This window comes from Parasteatoda tepidariorum, chromosome 9 (genome assembly GCF_982258835.1).
Source record: "Parasteatoda tepidariorum strain Cologne lab strain chromosome 9, Ptep-v5.0, whole genome shotgun sequence".
In the NCBI taxonomy this organism is placed as follows: Eukaryota; Metazoa; Arthropoda; class Arachnida; order Araneae; family Theridiidae; genus Parasteatoda; species Parasteatoda tepidariorum.
This window is the reverse complement of record NC_141763.1, coordinates 56,801,192-56,823,505: the sequence shown is the minus strand read 5'-3', so window position 1 is coordinate 56,823,505 and position 22,314 is coordinate 56,801,192. Positions and strand designations below refer to the sequence as shown.

Here is a 22,314-nt window from a genome sequence, read left to right as displayed (position 1 = left end):
CTTTTATTTCTAATTGTCATATATCTGAAAAATACTGATAATCTTTCGACCAATCGACCCTTCCGGTTCGGATCGAAGTTACTAAGTGCACTGTAGGGGAAATGTATTTTATTTTATTTTGACATGGTTTAATGCGATTTTCAGCATAAATTTACCCTTCCTTTTGTAACTATAAATGCTTTTTTCATGAAACTGAAAGTTATTTTTTTCCCACCGAGTTTCAAGTCAAAGTTTTCGAGACTTTAATTTGCTTGAAAGTTATTTCGAATTTAAAAGCTTTACTTTTGTGATTTTTCCTCTCTTTTTTTGCTTTAAGTTACATTTTGCTTTACTTTTTAAGACAAAAATTTGAAATTACGAAAGTGCGTGGAAGAAAAACAAAGAGTTCAATAGAATAAAAAAATTGAAATGAATCAACAGAGTGGAAATTTAGCATGATGAAGTATTGTAACTTCACCGAGAGCTTTTTTTCTTTCCTTGAAATACCTATTTGTAGTCACATAATGTTCATAATAATAATAGATTTTATGAACAAAATAATCTTTTTTATTGACTTTTGAGAAGAAAGAAAGAAAAAAAAAAACAATGATGAATGAGAAGCAACCACTACAGTTGGAGAGCTAGAAATGGTTTCTCAGAGTATCGTTAAAAAAAATTTAGATCACTTACAAATAATGTCATTATATTTGATTTGCTATTTAAAACTATCATATATATGACAGTTCATATATCATATATATAATATAATACATACCATATGGTATGTATCATAAATTAAAATGAAGTACTATTTGACACTGACCGCATATAGCAATGATGACTGATGACCATATATGGTAGTACTTTTACTTTCGTTACTTGTACCGACGGTACCAGTAAAAAGTACGTACTTTTACTTGTACTTCGATACTTTTTAAATTTAGTACTTTTACTTGTACTTTCGCTACCTTTTTAGGGAAAAAGTACAAGTATTTGTAACGGAAATGTCGAATGAAATCGTTACTTTTTTCTAAAACTCGGTAAGCTTTCTAAAAAAAAAAATTTAATTAAAAAAAATGCTTATGTTTTTTCAATTTATAAAATTAGTGTGCAATATATATGCATTCACAGCTAACTTCGTGTTTAAATACCATGACCTTTTAAAATGAATAAAAATATTAATTAGCAAGTTATTTTCATTCATTTTCGAGTTTTATGTATTTATTTAATACATTTCAAATGAGAAATGTTGGATTTTGTCATTACGTTTTTCAATTTTCTTTTTGAACTCACTAATAATACATTTTTGTCTTAATACATTTTTCATTAAATACATTTTTTACTAAATACATTTTTACCTAGTACATTTTTTACTGAAATTATGTTGATGCCCGACCTTGTCAAACAACGCCCAGTCAAATCTCTAAGAACTTCAGAACTATTTGAAAACTATTATAATTACTATTTTAACTCTTGAAAACTCGAAGGTATTAATTTAGCCGCTGATACTGAAATTCGTTTACAAATTTTAATTATTCCGTTAGGCAGAAATGTTCGGAAAATTATTTTCTCGCGTGACTTCAGCATTAGCGATTTTTTCAAATAAAACTGTAGACTGTTCTGTTTCAACTAATACTGCACATTCAATTATTTTTTACTAGCTCAAAGATCACAAATCTATCTGAAACCCCGTGTTTGCTTTGTTTATGTTTGTGCTTTTAAAACGCGTTTCTATAAAGTAAAACAATTTTAAATCAACGTTAATTTAAATAAATAAAAATAATAAACTAAAAAATAAAATCAATAGATAAAATTTCTTTTTCGTGCAAATCCATAAGAAGTTTGATATTAAAATTATATTTAATTTTAAAATTATATTATACTATTATATTATAATATTCCTCCGAATTTAAAAATAAATTAATGTCCATTAACTTTCAAAATTAAAAGTAATGAAATAAATAACAACAATTTTGCAAAAAAATTCAAGAACATAAGAATATTATTCATTAAAAGTTTAGTATACTTTGAATTTTCGATTTCCTAGAAATGTTTTTTTAAATCGTTACTTTTTTTGTTTAGTACTTGTACTTTTACTTGTACTTTTTACTCGTCACTTTTTAAAATAAGAACTTTTTACTCGTAACTTTTTTTAAAAATACTTGTACTTTTACTCGTTACTTTTTAAAAGTAACGTTGCCATGTATGCTGATGACGTTATCTGTCACTATCAAAGTTCAAACGTAATAATAATAAAAAAAGAAACCCATTATGGTTTGGATATTGTTTGGTTTTCGAAAGACTAGTCTTGAACTAAATAGTTTCCATATAAATTTAAAAAGCCAAATGAAGAGAGTTATAGGAATACTTTTCTTAGTACATCAAATCTCTTTTTTAATATTTTTAGTTTGAGTTATTGCATTGCGTCCAAAATTTTACGATGTATATATAAAAGCGGGATGTATGGTTAATTCGAGAACGGGAGTACCGTGTAGATCGTGTTTTTTTTCTTCAATTTATAAATTTTTATGGGATAGTTTGTATGAAGGCACCACTTTTTGGTGTCAATTGGTTCAGGTGCAATATCGAAAATACTAAATTTAATTTTGGAAACCCATTGTAACAGATAAAACTTTTCCTAATATCTTTTGAACAGTTTCACTCAATTGAGTTTTTTGTTGCAGATTTCGAAATATTTTTTTGATTGTTTGGCGATATTTTCCATCCCTCTATGTTGTGTCTTTCGAATTTTGAAAAATGCGTGTTTTTCATTATTTTAACGTTGTGCTGTCATGGAAACAGCATCGTAACAAAATGTTAAAAAATAAAAATGAAAATCGAAGCAGACGAATTTCGATAAAAAATGAAATATCTAATTAAAACCAAAGTTTGTGCATGAAGTGAGAAAAAGTTCTTGGATTGGATTGAACAAATATGTCTTTCTTTGGATTGAACCCCCTTTTTTGGATTGAACAAATATTTATATTTATTTTACTTTATAGTTTCATTCATTTTATAATTTGCACTTTATATTATACTTTACATAATACTGTACACTTTGCTTTATACTCCACATTTTACCTTACATTTAATTTTATCTGTACTTTATTTTTAAAGAAAAGTAAGATGCAAATATTAGTATTTTGAATTTTATAAAATAATAATACTGAACAAAAGCGCAAAATAATAATATTGAGCAAATATTAATATTTCACGCTTTACTCTAATTTATACTCTAAGCGTTACTTTACTGTTTTATACTTTACTATTTTATACTTCACGCTTTGCTTTAAACTAATTTGCACTCTACTTTATATTTTATGCTTTACTTTACTTTTTACAATGTACATTACGCTTTACTTTATGCTTAATTTTACGCTTTACTTTATGCCTTGCTTTTTACTTTACTTTTCACTTGACGCTTATTTTACGTTTTACTTTAAATTACTTTACGCTTAACTTTAGTTAACTTAAAGCTTTATTTCAATTTACCTTACGCTTAATTCCTTACTGTACATAATTTTTTACTCTACATTTTACTTTTACTAATTTGCTTTACTCTTAACTTTAGTAAACTTTGCGCTCTACTTTAATTTACTTTGCTCTTTATTTCTTACTGTACATTATCTTTTACTTTACATTTTATTAAAAAAAAAGTAACGTTCCCTTTTATGCTAATAAAATAACTAATAACACGCAGAAAAATGCGTTCAAATGATAGCAGGTGATTAAAGGGTAAAAGTTATGAGGTCAATGAATCCTGGATACCCTATGTTTAAACTCATACCGATTTTTCGTTAACGCGAGTTTTAATCTTGAAGCATTAAATCAGCAATATATAGACATCAGTGATACGAACATGTTAGAAACAAATATACAATCCACCCTCACTTGAGCAATGAGAGTATATTTGCGTATTGTCTTGCTTTTTGACTGTACTTTTTTTATTCTCAAAGTATTTGAAACTCTACTTTATTTAAAAACTGACGAGCTGGTCACCGGCGGTGGCTAGTTTTTAATAAATAAATTATTTATTTTCAGGCAGGATGGCAGGATTTAATTTTGTAAATTAGTATTAAATATTGTGACCAGCCTGGTTGCCAGGGCGCTGGACTCATGTTTGTGGGAGCGGGAGTTCGAATCCAGCCGGCTGAGGATCCCCGTGTCGTGTCTGGTGCATGTTAAATCTGTCGGGTCACAAAGTTGCCCATGTCCCCATAACAAATCAATAACTTTGGGGGTACTTAACTAGAGATTGAACGCTCTGTGATTCTGGTCAAAATTATCTGTGGATGAATGAATGGCTGTATGAATGGATCCGCCCTATAAACGGCTGTGACGTATGGGTGCGACAGGCTTTAAATTCTTGGTCATAGATGGCGCCAGTGGAAAACAAGAACAATCGCACCCTTTCTGCCTTAAAGGCAGACGACGACAACAGCAGTTTTAAACATTGCCGCATTTAATATTAATTTACATAATTGAAATATTGTGACCTAAGATTAACTGAGTTATGATCTATTTTTAAAAGTACTAGGATGTCCCACGCCCTGCTCGATCCACTCATCAATCCACAAAATTGCTGCTTGATCATCATGGAATTGTTTAACAGTCGACGTTTTCAACGAAATTAAAAAAATATATATATTTTACAAAATATGTAACTACTATAGTTTTATACAAGAACATTTCGATAATCATAACAAAATGAACGATTATCTGTATTTATTTATTAATTTTACTTTTAAAAATCCTTATAAGGAATACAGATTGCGTGATTCAGTACGAAGAAAAAAATAAGAAATAATTTTAGACTTATTCAAATTGAAACAGGGAAAGGTTTTTATCGTTCTTATATTAAATTTTTAATTTTTTAAAATTTCAATAGAAATTTCATTTTATTTAACTTCATTTTATTTAAACTGAACGAATCACCACGCAGGAATTTCATGACAAAAGACATTAAAGTCGATCTGACTGTCGACAATGAGGAAAAAGAGGTGAAATAGCGACCATTAAAAGCGTCTCCTACTTTCATAAGGCACTCAAATTTGTTTAGATATTTTAATTCATCTCTGTTTCCTCATGATTCGACAGATTTCAATAACGTTTTTATTATTTTTTTTTACTTGAATCCTTAATGTGCATATTTTTTGAATACCTTTTTGACAAGAATTTTAATATGTATATATTAAAGGACAATAATTTTTTTTACTCCTCTACGAATTATTTTTAAAGTGGAAATCCTTAATGAGCATATTTTTTGAATACCTTTTTGACAAGAATTTTAAAATGTATATTAAGGACAATAATTTTTTTTTACCCCTCTACGAATTCTTTTTAAAGTGGAAATCCAATTAAAAAGTTTTCTCATTCATAGCCGTAACACTCTGACTGTGTCTAATAAAGTTGTTTCTGATTATTTAATACAAAATTTGATTTATAATAATTAAAAAAAAACGCTTAAAAACATTTCACAAGCAACATTTTATTATTTAAGAGCGAAAAGAGAGCGAACAAACAATATATTCATATTTACAATATCAGAGGTTACATCCTCTGTGGAATTTTATTTATATCTCTCTTAGCCACTCATAGATGGCAGCACAAACGTAATTTCAATAAAGATTTGAATTGTGCTCTTCTGAGTTTTGAAGGGTCGAGTCCCAAAGGAAGAATTCTTCCTTCGTTGGGGTTTTTTTTTCACAGTCTTGCTTTGATGAATATATTTATTACTCTTTTGATTTCGGTTCTGATTCATCTGAAGCGACTGGAACTTGTTTCCCTCAAAGCAGATAATCAGAACAGATATAGATTTCTTCTTCTTTTTTTTCAGGTCATAGAATTAAACATCCTCTGAAAGACCCTGATGGGATTTGTAGTTTAGTTTTTTCAGGCGTCCTTACTTTTTCTTTCGGAATCTTAAAAGAAAGTTCTGGATACCAGAAGTATAATGATGCAGCACAGTGGATGAATGGTGTAAGGACTCCACGTACTTTTATTTGAAACTGTAAAATAAGATTATAAGAAAATAAGAAATAATGTTTGGTAAAATTTTTTTAAAATTTATTATAAATTTTAAATTGGAGCACTATACTTCCAGTAATTATTTTAAAAAGTAATTAAATAAAGGAAAAAATTTGAACTAACATTTTCTTATTGTGTTAAAAAAGAGATAACATTTCTATTTTTCTCACGTAAGACACATCACTTAGAGTAGACGTGGGGGGGGGGGGAGGTATTTTCGGTCGAGATGGGAGCAAATTTCGAACGTGATACTCTGTCAGTTATCACTTTTAGGTTTGTATTGGTAATATGTTGTCTGTTTTAAGCCTTCTGAACCTCGGAGGAAATTATGATGCAGCCTATATTACAAAAATTAGCAATGTTTTCTTTATATGGATAGTGAATTTTAAAATGAAATGGATTATCCTTAAATTTAATAACAAAATAAATTTAAAACGTAATTTTGTTTATGACGAAACCTGTAATGAATTTTCAAGTTTATAATTAAATTTTATGAAGCTACAGTTGACCACACTGAATAACTTTTGATCTAATGACCGGATCTTCACCTTCTAGGACTCAATCTCAATGGCTCGAGAGGGTGATCTCAAATATGCTAACTAATAACTGCAGACGATATTTTAAGTTATGAAATCAGGCACAAAAACTCACCTTCGCTGAATAAACATACATTTTTTTCAACAAATTCAGATTTTTGACCTCCCTCAAAAAAAAAAAAAAAAAAAAAAAAAAAAAAAAAAAAAAAAATGGGGGTTAGCCGCAAACTGGGAATTATGTTTCCAATAGTTTGGTCAGGAGAGCTCTCCAAAGTTTGGACCCTTTTATGTAAATTTTAATTTTTGCATATTTCGCTATATCTCTATCGTCGCTATATTCAACAAAATTTTTTATACACAATTATAAAATTCGTTTATCCAAAGGTAATTCCATGCAAAAAATTAACTATAAGTAAATATTTATTTTTTATTATTTCATTTAAGAATGGTCGAAAAACTTTTTAAAGAATGTTATTTTTTATGGCAAAGTGCAAAATTTGTACGAATTTGGACGAATAGCTCCTGAGAAACTTAAAAATTGATTTCTCAGGGACTATTCGACCTATTTGGCTCAAATTTTGTATTTTGCCGTATGAAATTACGTTTTTTAAAATGATGCAAAAAAAATTTATACCTTACGATTCAAATTTCTTTGGCCCATTCTTGAATTAAACACTAAAAAATAATAAATATTTACTGGAAGATATTTTTCACATGGAATTATTTTTGGATAAACGAATTTTATAATTGAGTGTAAAAATCTTTCAATTCTCTATTTTACTCGAGATGCACTCATTGGGACCATATTTCCAAGAATACGACTACCACCTGTATTTCGGGAGTTAGAAATCCGAATCCATCGAAAAAAAGGTATGTTTATTCAGAGAAAGTACGTGCTTGTATCCCATTTCGTAACTTAAAATATCGTCTTCCCTGTTAATTAGCATATTTGAGGTCACCCCATCGAGCCAATAAGGTTGAGACCGAGAACGTGAAAATACATCATTACATTGAAATCATTAGATCAAAAGTTATTTAGGGTGGACCGTTTTCATTTGCGCACTGTAAATTCCTTTAATTGTAAAAGTTTAATTACTAAGTGTATGGCCAATTTTCAAAGATTTGACTCCAGTAATCTATGTCTTAAAATTATGAGTTTCGCAGAGCAAGTTTCTATAATATTAGTTTCTAAATTTTCGATTTTTAAATTTTGAAATTTAAAACTCGCTTATCTATTTATTTTATTTTGACCGTCGTTGAACAGTCGATCCAATTTTGGGCTTACGACTACTAATGTCTAACTCCGTCGCTTTGTAATTTTGAACCCATCCAGAAGACAAGGAAACTCCTGGATCAGTACCCCCAGAGGTATTGATTTGTTATGGGAACATGGAGGACTTTGAGACTCGACAGATTTAACGTTCATCAGTCTCCATTTACTACACGGTGAATCTTCGGTGGCGGGGATCGAACCCACGAACTCTTGTAACTTTAAAAAATTGAAAATCAGGGAAAATGTGAATAGTACCATTTTAAATATTGACAAAAGTGAATAGGATTTGCGCCTGAGTATTATGGGGGCCAAATTTGCGAAGTGAAATTCCAAAGCAATCTTTTTCATTGCTCTAGAAATATGGCAGGGCTCATTATGTTTTCGAAAATACTTCTCGATTTAAGGATAAAACAGCAGTATTACAGATTATACAGAGCGAAAAAAAAATTTTTTTTAAAAAGGAATATCTTAATAATTTTTGATTTGTGAAACCACGGACTAAAATGCTGTCTGAATGGTGCGGATGATTGACTTTAAATATGCTAACTAATTTGAGCCGAAGATATTTTAAGTTATGAAATCAGGTACAATGTACATTTAATAAGTGTGCAGTTTTTTTTCTTCCTTTTTTTGCGCCGGATTTTGATTATCAACTCTTGAAATAAGAGTGGTATCTAAAATCTAAAAAGTATGGTCTGAATGAAGGGGAGAATAGATTTTTTTTCTTTGACCTTCAATGTTATTTTCGGTTTTTATGTAATTTTGCAATATCTCGGGAACTATTTAAGAAAGTCTAAAAATTTTGTATATAGTTATAAAACTCGCTTTTCCAAAGACAATTTAATATAAGAGATAAATTTTTTTATTTTTAATTATTTTTTATTTTTTATTTTTTTATGCATTTTTTTTAAGAAAGGGTTGACAGATATTTTAATTGTTAGACATGCATACCACTGGAAGATTTTAAATGTGTTTAATTGTGTAATTTATCTAAGAAAAAAAAAGGTGAATGGAACTGGTTGAATTGTTTTTGAGAACTATAATTTAAAAATGCGACATTTTTAAAATTTCATTACTTAGAAACTGTTCGTCTTATTTCACACAATTTAGTGTTTTGCCATTTAAGTTAAAAAGAAATTTTTTTTTTCATCTTATCAATTCAAAAATGTTTTTGATCGTTACTATAAAAAAATTAAAAAATGATAAACAACATTTATAAATTATATTTTGTATGAAATTATCTTTGAACAAAAATTTTTTACCATTGAGTTCAAAATGTTTTAGATTTTCTTATATTGCTTTAGACGGAAAAAGAACTAATAAATAGTTATTAAAAATTATTTTTTACATAGAATAAACGAATTTCATAATTATGTGCAAAATTTTGTGGTTTACTTAAAAAGTTTTATCGCTATTGCGAAATATGCAAAAATTGAATTTAATATAAAATGACTCAAATTTTTAACCACTCTCCAGCTCAATCGGAACCATATTTTCCAGATTGCAGCTAAACTCCATATTTCGAAGCTTGAAAATTCACATACATCGGGAAAAAAAGACTAAAAAAAGGCATGTTTACTCTGAATAAAGTACGTTTTTGTGTCTGATTTCATGATAAAAAATATTTTGTGTCTCAATTTAAATAAATTAGAATATTTTTAGAACATTATTAGAGTATTATTTGTAATAAAAAACCGAAATTTGTCTACCTTCAAAATGAAATAGTTAACGTTGTAGTACCAATACTGTTTTGCTCATTATAATTGATAATAATTGAAATCAGACAAAAATTGGAAATATTTTGCAAATATTGAACTACATTTAAAAAAAAAAATCTTTAACTCGAAAAGCTTTTTCCACGTAAATAAAAATCATTGAAATTAAATAATAATTTTTAATTCTTTGCTTTTTTATAAGCATAAGCAAAACAGCTATGAATTATGTTTTCAAACATTAAAAAATTAATTAAAAATGCCTTTTATTTTTCAAAAACTGAATTTTCTGTTATGAAAGATTAAAGAAATGGGTAAAATTTAACATAATTATAAAAAACAATCACAAAGTCACACCAATACACTGTAAACAAATTCTGGATCAAGTTATGGTTATTACAACGAAATCCATTTGTGCCGGAACATGTCACGGAGCAAAAATCTGATATACTGTAATTTTTACAGTAATAATTACCATAAAAACACTGAATCACTCTAACTAAATAAATATTAATTTCAAAATTATGGTGTAATATTTTACGGTAAAAAGGAATTTCACAATAAAATAAAATTTTACGATAAAAATGAACTTTACAGTTACATTTACGGATGATGCACCCAAAGTGCCGATACTTTAAGACATGATTTGATTCGAAATTTTTTACAGTGTAAGAATAAAATGTGTCCCGTTAAACGCTATTATTTTAACTGCAACAACAACTAACGACTTCTAAAGTAACAATAACTGTTACCATAAGAATAACTGTTATTAAAAAACATTACGGACTCACAACCTTAATATATTATTCTCTGAAAGGTACCAATCATTTCGTTTTACGCCAGTCTTTGAAAATTGGCCATAAATTTGAACATCTAGTTGCAAGCACAACCATTCTACAACTCGACTCTCATTTTAATTTCTGGCGGCTCATGTGCCATTCTTTTTTCCTTCGAGTACTGTACAAACTGTAAGTGTCATAATAAGAATGTCATATAACTGTCACGATAAGAAAGTTTAACTTTAGCTGTTGCCATTGTTTGAAATTTCTCGGAAAAAATGGTTAAATAACAATTTATTGAATGGTTATTTTACCTTATTTAATAAAATCAGTCAATTAACCATAAATAAAAGGGTAATCAAACTGTTAAGTTTGCGAAAATCTAATACGGTTAAACAACTAAAATTTTATCGCATCAATTAGATCCACCAAATGAAGCTACTTCGTTCTTTGCAACTGCGTATATATCATAGCTGAGCGGGCTTATCTGTCAATCGCATGTCTGGCAGAACTGGAGTTCGAGTCCTAGTGTTGACACTACAGTATTTTCTCCATTCCCTTCACCATAGGAAGAGTGTCCGGCACTCACCGAGCTCCAATGTCTAGTTAAATAATTATCTTTTTTTTTTTTTACATTTTCGAAAAATGTTAGTTGTAAATGGTCAAAAAACCGTATAGTTTTGTATTCATGGTTTTGTAACTATACTTTTTGTAAATGGTTTCAAAACTATAAAGGAAAAAAAATGTTCTTTACCGTAACTTTACGGTTAATGAGATGAACAGACAGCTGCCAGTTATTTTACCATAATTTTAGAATGAAAATTTTAACAGGGTAACTGTTAATGTTGCAGTTATGACTTAACTATTATTGATAACTGTTACGTATTTACTATATAGTCATAATAATAACACATTATCCACTTAGGGGTATTATTTCATAATACGAAAAAAGAGCCTTTGGAAAACGATCATAAATGTGAAGATCTAATTATAAAAACCATTATCCATAGTTGTATCTATATTCACCTGAGCTCATGTTTAGATCTACATGTAGATCTGATTTGTGTTGTTCTGACAACACAGCTTCTAGGGGCTCACTTGTCATTCTTTTAACTTCGGACAAAGTCGCTGTACACCGTAGTCTCATTTCATGTTTCTGAAAGTGTCGCTGTTTTACTTCGAATTTGAGTCCGAGTACAGGAGATTCAAGACCATTTTGAAATACTAGCGGCTTTCTGGGAAGTAAGTGTTCTGGCCTTACCTGGAAAAGAAGAACTAAAGTACAACCTATTCTTAATAAAATGAAAAGAAGTACTTCAAGGAAAAGATGCAAATATGAAGTATTCTGTGATGACCGGTTCTTCTGGTTTGTGATGAATTTGTTCAGTAGCCTGTTTGTCTGAAGATAAGTGAACTTTGTCCTTCTCATGTTTTAAGTTATATTTACAGAGAAAAGAAGGTCACAATTCTTTCCGCTGGCAACTTATACTTCGAAACAAAGTCAGTTTCCGTTTTTTTTTTGGACTGATTAAATGAATTGCTTTCATTTCAGTTGGCTATTAAGGACCTTAAATGACTAAAAAAAAAGAAAAGAGTTCTTATACATTGAATTTAGCAAGATGACAAAGATCCGATCTATACACGGAAGATTTTGTAATATATGTGAAGGACTAAAGACGCAACAGGAACGTAATTATAATGCAAATTTGTTTTTTATCCACCGATCAGACAATAGGCCTATAAGAATATTTTTATAACACCATTTAGAGATTGAAATACATAAAAGACCCTTTGCTAACAATTTACTTTGAATAGCAAAAATATATAAACAAATTCCTAAAAAAATAATTTATTAATTATATTTCATTATGCGAAATTAACATGCTTAGGATTTTTCGAGCCTTAAAAGTTTCAAATTTTTTAAACTATTGAAGATTTAAGAAGTAAATTAAGAGGAAATTTTCTGTAGATATTTCTAATTTTTTTATTTCTTTAAGCAAATAAATTCAAACACAAATGAAAGCACTTCGGTTCGCATGTTTAATTGAGTTTAACAAAATTTGCTTTAGAAAGGAATTGAAATACGCTATTAAATTTTTTGTTGAAATAAACTATCATCTAAATGATGATAAATAATTACAGTTTTCCCACTTAGAGTCACGTGACGTCGAACATTTACTTAAAGTAAAATTTAAGATTGATGGATTGTGCACATTAGAAAATTCGTTATAAAATTTAAATGAAACAATTTCTGAGAAAAGAAATAAATTTATGCATTATTTTTTTAAATCCTTTTATAGCAAACGATTCTTGAATCAATGAAAGGGAAATATATGTATATTTTGGACAGTGTCACGTGACGTGGAGCATTTGCTTAAAATAAAATTCAAGATGGTAGGTGCAGATTTAAAAATTGAAAAAGAAATTTCATAAGTACAATTAATGAAAAAAGAAATAGATAAGTGATCTATTGTGAAGTTTCAGAGCAAACGATTATTTTACCTTTTTATTGCAAACGATTTTTAAATAAATAAAAGCGAATTATATGTTATTTGGCCAGAATGATTTAATCGTTTGCAAACATTTCATTTCTCTGATTGTTGCTTTGTTCCATTGCAGTTCAAGTGATCGACGGAATTAACAGCTGAAATATATCCGTAAATCTCTAAAAATATTCTGCAGAACAATTTTAATTCTTTTTTTGTGAGCAGCGATACACCACGTGGCTATTTAAACTCTTCAATTTCAAAGAAAGTCTTGTAACAATGAGACATTTGTTTTTAATCTATTGGATTGAAGGTAAGTTTTCTGTTTCATATACTTCATTTATAGTTTTTCGTTATTTACATTTATATCTGTATAAAACTGTTATCAATATTTAGATTGTGTTACGTTTCAAAAAGTGCACATCGACAAATTTTTACGATGTTTATTTCTCATTTAAATAACCATGTGCGCAAGTAATCTTTTCAAAAGGTATCAAAAATTTAATATTTGGAGAAAAATAGATTGGACATGAGAAATTGATTTATTTTACATCGTAAAATTTCTATAATCAGGATTTTGTTCCCTTTAAATTATTTGTGAAATAAAAATAAGTTTTATGTGTTTTTTTATCTGAAGCAATTGGGTACACTATAGCCTACGTCACAGGTTGTGTTATTCCTACTAAATTTAACCCATGAACGGCATTTTCTGCGAGCCTAACTTCAAGCCACAAATAAACAAACGAAGTGTTTGATCGTTTAAATAGCTGCTCGCCAGATTTTATTGCATTATAAAGAAAAGTAATTGATATTCGATTTTTGATTAATAATTGATTTATGTGGATAGTGGCATTTATGTGGATAGTGGCATAGAATTTAGAATTGCGTCATGGTAAATGTTATTCCTACTAAGTGGAAGTAGTTGTGTTTTTTTTATATTATACCCAATTATTTGATAAACTAATTAGTTGAATTGATTTTTCAATGATTTTTTTAAAAATAAATTTTAAACAAAATTTGATGAAATAAAAAAGAAATAAGCTTCAATTGCATTTACAAATATATAGAACGAGGTAAATATTTAAATAGATATCTACTACGAACCTCTTTGTCATTTATGTACCAATGTAGTTCTGCCGGAGGTTGTGAAGGTGCAGCTGTGCAATTTATGTCTACTAAGTCTCCAACATTATATACATGTTTTCCACCATCGATACTTGGACCATCTTTTTGCTGATCTAAGAAAAATTCACAAAATTTAAGTTTGAAATAGAAATGGAACCCTGAATTATAATTTAAATATGGCTGTATTAAAAAAATTTATTCAAATAAACATATAAATGTTTCTTAAAATTATTGTTGGCGTATGTTTGCTCAAAACGATATAAGGATGTATTTTTAAATCATTTGTGATTTAATTATCAAATATTAAAATTGAATGTGTTTGTATGAATGCATTTGTAATATGAAAATTGAATAATGAGTTTAACTATTTTAATTCCTCGATAGTTTTCATTATAGAAATAGAACCATGAATTATAATTTAAATGTGACTGTACAAAATTTTTTTATGCAATTAAACATATAAGTGTTTCTTAAAATTTTTGATTATTGTGCAAAATGATATTAGGATTCATTCTTAAATCATTTTAGATTTAGTTTTCAGATATCATTAAAGTATTTGTGATATGAAAATTGAATAATGAGTTTAGCTATTTTATTTCCTCGATAGGTTTCATTTAACCAAATTCCGACCCCTCACCCTCTAATCTCTTTTGAAACCACATAATTACCCTTTACGGATCACTGCTACCATGAAACCTTTGCTTACTTTTTACATTGTCGCGGATGTGGTTAAAAAAATCAGTAATTTATTATTTTATTTTTATATTTTATTATTAATTATATTATTTTATTATTGTTAATAAATATGATTATAATAATTATGATATTAAAATGTTAGTTACATTTGGTGAGAAGTAAACCTGAAATATTTCTGGGCCGTAAAGGGATAAGACTTAAAAAATATGTACCATAATAAAATTTTTTTGATGTAAAACCAATGCAGTGTGAATGAACCTTTTAAAAACCTCAAAAAAGCAAACAATAACAAAGGTCAATATATTAAAGGAACGCTTAATCTTACCTACTAATTTTAGACTTTGAAAGATTTTTAAAACTTTTAAACTGAGAAAAAAATTGCTTGAATTACTTTTGGAAAAAAAAACTTTGATCAAATGACGTGGTATATAAGTAAATTATGAGAAGTAAAGGTTAGCAAATTTTCTTGATTTTGCGAAGACACTATAGAATGTGAATGTTATTGTACTGTAAAAAATTTCAAATTTTTAGGTACTTAGATTTATAATATTCAGTCATACACTGAACTGAAATATTTGAACTGTTTTAAGAGTCCCTTATCTGATGTAAGAGATAATTTAATTGAATACGTAAAAACAAGTTGAACAAATTCAAACAAAATAAGAGTAAAAAAAAATCTGATTATTCTAAGAGAGTTTTTATGATATAATTTTGCTTAATTGAATTTTTTCATATTAATTGTTAGGTATAAAATATTTTGATTCTAAATCCACTCCTAATGTACCAGAGATGAACGAAGAAGATAGATTTATCAAGCATCACATTTAAAATTCCAAATATTTAATTTTTTAACAACAAAGCCATAAAACCATTTCTAAAAAGATTATTTTGAAAATAATTAAAAAGGAAAACAATTCCATTGAAAATAAATCATGAATATTTATATAGTGAAACAAAGTAGCAAAAATTCGTTCGCCTTAACGTTTATGAGATCAACTTTTTCCCTTCACAAAGAATATTTGATTTAAAATGTCATTATTAGATTATGAAGTTTTCTTTAATTTTTTAATTTACAGCTTAATTTCAGAATCAACAAATTTCGAATTTTAATAATTCTAACAATGCTTATCTGCACATTTATCCACATAAAATTTATGAAAAAATTAAGCCATTTTAATAAAATAGAAAACCATGTACAAAACACACACGAAAAATAAATATAAAAAAATAAACTAAAAAAGCAGACATTTTTTTTCAATGCTGTAACAAATAACGTTAACGGTGTCGTAATAGAAGCTAAACGTTATTTTTATGTCATAAAATTTGAATTAGTTTCAATTTCATATTAAAGTGCATCATTTTGTACATAATTAATGTAAGGGAGTATGGAATTTAAGGAGTATTCGGGAGTTTGAAATCGCATTTATCTGAAGAAGGTAAACTCCTGAGTTCTACCCAAAAAGATTGAGCAAAAGGAAAAGGAAAAAAAAAAAAAAAAAAAAGGCAAAGATCACTGGAATTGTAGAGCTTAAAATTACATGAAAAGGAAACTCCATGAAAGGATTTACTTTCTTGTTTACAAAGTTCATTCGTTTAAACACACGCGAATTGAGAGCAACAGTCGACGTCGTTCAAGTACTCAAAAATAGGAGCCCATTTTCAAGACCTTTCGGATGTGGATGAGAAAAAACAAAATTGATTGTTATGAAATAAGTTCTGGGCACTCGAACGTGTCGACTGTTATTTTCAATTTGCATTATTCTGCTAATATTTAATTATTAATATTTAATATTATATTTTTTAATAATTCATAACATTTTACTGCTTCAGTTTCTTGGGATTATCTATTTAAAACTTACTCACATTATACTTGTATAATAAATGAAATCATTAGCTTTTGACGCTTTAAATTTATTAGAAATAAATGAAATAAGTAATTTATTTTTTGCAAAATTTTTAATGCAAAAAATTAATATTTAATTTGTTTTAAGTCGGGTTAGAAATATAAATGTAATATTTCAAAAATCATTTTATCGAAAGAAATTATCTTGGTTTTACTCACAATATCTGAAATGTCAAACATACTATAATTATTTAATCTTAAAATCGATTTTTTAGCGTATAAAATATTAAAATATTTCAATTTATAAAACGGTAAGGATTTAAAATATAAGAATTCCATTCGGTTTTCCCGAAGAAGCATAAGCCCCATAGCAATAAAGAACGATTTAAATGGATCATTAATATTAAATCGGTCACTATATTAAATCTCTCTCACCGTAAGCTCCCGTGGCAATGTATGTGCCACTGTTGGAAATGATAATTTCTTCGCTTCTTAGAGTATGCGCCTGAGAAATGATAGCTTCACACTGCAGTTTCATTTTTCCTTCCCAAAAATTGCTTGGTTTGGCGATGAATTTCAATGTAAGCATTGATGTGAAAAGTCCATCTGGCGATTCTATGGAAGGCATCCGATTGGTCCTCGCCTGCCAAGAAAGGGAAAAGTATATATATTAGTTACCTTGGAAAATCAATAAAAATGACCACCATTTTCATATGCTTTTTTAGTTTTCTTTTTGCTTATTACATTTGGTTATAAGCACACATTCAAGATTTTTAGATATTAGGTTTTGTAATTTTTTAATTTTTTGTATGGAAAATATTCGTTTCCCATGTGAATATTCTTCTTAGACACAACAGCCAGTTACCGGCCAAGGTCGTCTTACCTCTATTCGCTGCTATATTTCTCCATCTATTACTCCCAAGTCCTTTAACCAATTATCTACTCTATCTAACTATTTTGTTCTATGCCTTCGTCTTTTTTTTCTAGGTCTTCCCTCTGGTGTTTGGAAGATTATTTTTTTAAACAGGATTTTCATCGCTTTATTAAAAAACATGTCCTAGCCACCTTATTTCAGAAACCTTGATCATTTTTACTGTCTTAGGTTCTTTGTATTTTGATTGTAACTATAATGGTTGCAACGAATTCTCCCGGTTCCGTTTTCTATTACTGAATCAAAATTTTTTTCAATATTTTTCTCTCGAAAGTCATTTCTCCGTCTGCTTTGTTAATTGCCCAACGAAAAATTAAGTACTATGAAGTATTAAAACCTACAGAATAAGATAGCAGGGCAACATTTTCAGAAAAGAATAGTGCCCTAGTTAATAAACTGACTTTTTGAAAAATTATTGGTGTTTGAAAAAGGGAAGACAAAATAGAAGATGTATTGACTCCGTAGGAAAAGATCTGTAAGTAATAGGGCATAGATATATGACGTAACACAGTATTTGGCAAAACCAACTATCTCTCTCGTATGCCTGTTCAGGCAGAGGGGTGCGATTGTTCTTGTTTTCGAGTGGAGCCATCTATGACCAAGAATTTAACTTCTGCCACACCCATACGTCACACCCGTTTATAGGGTGGATTGATGCATTCATTCATTCATCCGAAGATAGTAATTTTGACCAGAAACAGAGAACGATCAATCTCCAATCCAGTACACCCAGAGGTATTGATTTGTTAGGTGAACATGGAGGACTTTGCGACTCGACAGATTTAGCGTGCATCAGTCACCATTTACTACACCGGGAGTCTTAGGCCTGCGGGGTTCAAACCCTTTAACTCCGGACATGGGCCCAGAGCCCAATCGATCAGGCTATTCCGGCTTGATAAAACCAACTGAACACAGCTTGTTGGGACGGCTAGGACTTGTACTGAACTGGTACGCTAATGAAAAACAAATTTCAGAGAACAAGATTTAATTCACAGATGCTTTCATTATTTGGCGAGTGTGTTTCGCAGCATGTAAACATAGGTTTTTATAAAGTATTTTAGAATGGTAGAAACATATGAAATTATTTAATTTGAAATATTTGATTGAAAACTAGCTTTCAAGAATTTTGTCAAAATATGTAATAATAAGGCACTTTTATGTTCTTTTTTTACGCTCAAATAAATACAAAAAACGTAACAAAATTAAATTAATCAAATATTTATTATGTTACGTTACATTCTGCAGTTTTCCTTTATTTGTATTACATCTCAAAGAAAATTGCTCTATTTTTATAGCTGTGAAAATATTCGTTTATCTAAGTATTTCTTGGGTGAAAATTTTTGTTTTTCTTCCATCAATTTAGATTTTTCTCAAAATATCAGAAAGTAAAGTTAATTCAATATTTAAATTTTACTCCCAGTGTTACATGTACTGCTAAATTAGATATGAGGAGAAATAAATAAACGTTAATAAAACAATCATTCACCTTACCTCTTCTCCATTAATCCACCACTTTAAAATCGCCGCGGGTCTTGAGGGAGCAGACACACACGTGACATTTACTAAATCTCCTGGGGCATAGTAAGGTTTTGTTCCTTTTATGATTGGTTTGGAGCTGGGATTAACTGAAAAATAAGTATAGCTCATAAAAAAATATAAAAATGAATAATATTAAAATTTTAATTAAGGAATATCACTCATTCTTTAATTTTTGATCTCCATTGGACCTTAAAAAAATGAATTTATTATTAAAAGATGTACATGAATGCTTTTCTAAGCAAGTCTCATTAAGACCTGGGAGTCGGAATATGCTAAAAATATCTTCAAAATTAACTCTTCGAAATGATCAGAGAAATTAATAAACAATATGGAGTAATTAAGTTTTATTTATTACATTGTAAAAATTATCAGGAAATTAATAAGCAAATAAAAATTTAGAAGCTTGCAATTTCGAATATGAGATTAAATACAATCATGTGGTTATTATCTAACACTCAAGAGGTTTAAGAATTTGATTCAAGCTTATTGGATGAGAAATTCGAGATCTAATTTTTTTTCTTCTTCTTAATGATGTTGTGTCCTTAATTTCAGGCTCTTGCTTTGTCTAAAGTAAGGGACGAAATCATATCGGACAACACTTTAGATAAAACTTCACGCATACAAAATCGGTGCTGACAAAAGCCATCGAGAATGAAAAATATCTTTATAAATTTACACGAGCACAGTAAACATTCATCTAATCTCAAGCGTATATGCTTTAATGTAAATGCACTTATATCAAATGTACTTGCTGTAACGAATAATATTTGTTGTAAAAAAATTATGTAGGATAAAATCCTGCAAGGATAATATTTTACACAGACAAAATTGATGATGATAAAAACCAGTAACACACCATGACAATTTTTAGAAGTATTTAAAAAATTTATGCGGACAGAGTAATAAAGATGAAATGTCTAAAGTATATAAATAATGCAATATTAATTTCTTAAACTACTATAACTAAGACGGTATTATCGAGACAAATATATTATAATGAATTTGATTTTAATTTTAAAGAAAGATTGAACTTGATATAAAAATTTTTAACGATAGTTTGATAACAATTTTTTATTAATAAAATTTTTAAAATTTCTCATAAATGTTAAAATTTTTTGAATAGCCAAGTTTATGAATGATTAAACTTTGCAGCAAAATTTTTTTTACAGTTCTTCTTCGATTATTAAAGCATTTATTTTAATTCAAGTCTTATCATAATAAATCTGAGCAAAGTGTTTAAATAAACTGCCCAGTATTATTCTATTCGATATTTTATTCATTCTGAAGGCCAATTTAGTTCCACAAAATTTGTTTAAAAGATTCTTTCTTCAAAGAATAGCGAGGGAAATTTTTTTCTCCATCCTACTCTACAACCAAAGTTAAGGTATTATTCAGTTTTAACGTCTCCCCCAAGAAAACCACCTCAACTTTAAACCTTATAAGATAAACCAATTCAATTTTGCTCTCACCTTAAAAAGATGTTAAATTATATAATGTTTCTGTTCAAGTTAAATCATAGTATCATGTAATAAGTTTTTAGAAGTTCGATAATATGGTGCACGTTAGCATCATGTCAGGAATTTTGAGCAAAATTAAGATTCAAAGCGCGTCGTACTTTTTAGCTATATATTAAGAAAAAAACTTTAGATACACGGAATTTGCTTTTGAATCACATTGAACTATTTATTACAAAAAATAGATCATTCGCTATTCATACTAAGCATTGAAACAAGCTTTTTCATTGTACTTAATGTTCCAGTGTTTTTGTACTACTTTATAGCATTGCGTTATTATTCTTGATGCCCTGATATCTGGTTTTGTTCATATGAATGCTGATTCTCTTGTTAACGACATTAGTTCCTCACCACATCTCCACAACAAATGGTAAAGCATTGTACCTTGATTTGTCCCTCCTAGCCACAGTGTGTTTTCTTGTACCGTTTTTCATATTTTTTTTTGTACCGCAATGAACTGATTGTAAGGGTAGATTCCCGATAGAACACGGAAGTCAAGCGTCACTGGCTGCTGTAAGTAAGTGGATGGGTGACCACTTTGATCGGTCTATATATAGACCGAGTTTTTGCGGCATCAAAGTGCTCGATCCTGCGCACAGGTCATTGGGCTACCGAAGCGGAGATGCCATCTTCTCTGCAGTGGATCAAAATTGCGATGGCATGTCTTCGGATCATCCTCTGGGATCCCCGTCGCCAATAGCCCATTGTGCAGCTTTAATGCGACATAAATAAAATACCTACCTCATATTTTCTCATTCTCGGCTACTGAGGTTTTTCTTGTTTTGCTTCTCACCTTTATTTTTCGTCGGCAACTTAATGTTTTTTTTAATTATAAATCACTTTTATTTCTTTTTACTCACGTCTGGCAAGTCTTGAAAATGGGGATCTATTTTTGAAGCGCTCGAAACATTCGACTGTTATATTTTTGAAGCGAATGAAGTTTTTGGTCGGGTAATTTTGTGTTAGCGTTACTCGAGTGCTATTAAAGAATTAAAGTTTCATGACAGTACGTGTTGACTAAGTTATACGTACTTTATTAAAAGCCTTTATTGTTAAGAATTAACGAAAGCGTTATTTTGTATTTTTAGTATGTCCAATATTTTACGAAAAATATGTGGGATTTGAACAGCAATGACAAAGCAATTTGAAAAAGTTCTTTCAGTTTTCTAATAAAACTTGCATTTTGCGAGGAAGACAAGGGATAATAATTAAAAAATACATCGCGAAACAAATACTTTACTTATAAAGTAACCACACCACCTTTCAAGATAAGTAACTTTTATGAACCAAACCAAAATCAACTTATCCAAGAGAGGAAACAATACTTCACCCTCTTATCAGCCCAAATAAAGTTCTAAAACCAAAGTTTCATTTCCCAACTATCAAGAAGCCGAACGTTGGTGTTTAATATCCAACCAGCCTCGAGGTATTTTCACCAATTAATGAAACGTTACCATTTCCTTTTGCCGCGTTCAACACTTAACGGAAAGCATTTGGCATTAAAATCTCCCTCCTACCCCGCCACTCCTGAACAAATAAATAAAATTCAACTCCCTCCAAACAACTAACCAGAAAATGTGGTCCAACACTCACGCCAAAATGAATTGAAAACGCACATTTCCTTCCCCCCTTACACATTCTTAATTGCCAGTGGCGCAGACTTCATGAATAATGTAGGGAAAGGGGTGGTAATTTTCATACTCTGTTTCATTTTCTCATAATTGTCTCCATTTACTTTCGCCTGTGGTACATAGAGGGGGATGTCTGATGTAGAGAGGGGGGAGTTGTAAGTTGTTTAAGAAAGAAACTCATGGGATATATATTTTTGGTAAACTCAAACATTTGGAACTGCTTTTTTGTTTTTGATAATTTCT

General features: G+C 29.1%; 1 protein-coding gene across 1 annotated transcript in view; it reads right to left on the bottom strand.

The window, feature by feature from the left end:
* Window positions 1–5,451: 5,451 nt before the first annotated feature.
* The window catches only part of LOC107437696 (synaptogenesis protein syg-2), a 151,553-nt gene continuing 134,690 nt past the window's right edge, over window positions 5,452–22,314 (bottom strand). The window contains exons 4-8 of the mRNA XM_087151862.1: window positions 18,879–19,012; window positions 16,892–17,099; window positions 13,897–14,030; window positions 11,333–11,567; window positions 5,452–5,987 (exon numbers count right to left, since the gene is read on the bottom strand). Coding sequence (XP_087007988.1) covers window positions 5,902–5,987; window positions 11,333–11,567; window positions 13,897–14,030; window positions 16,892–17,099; window positions 18,879–19,012 — 797 coding nt within the window. The 3' untranslated portion in view covers window positions 5,452–5,901. The remainder of the gene's footprint in view (window positions 5,988–11,332; window positions 11,568–13,896; window positions 14,031–16,891; window positions 17,100–18,878; window positions 19,013–22,314) is intronic.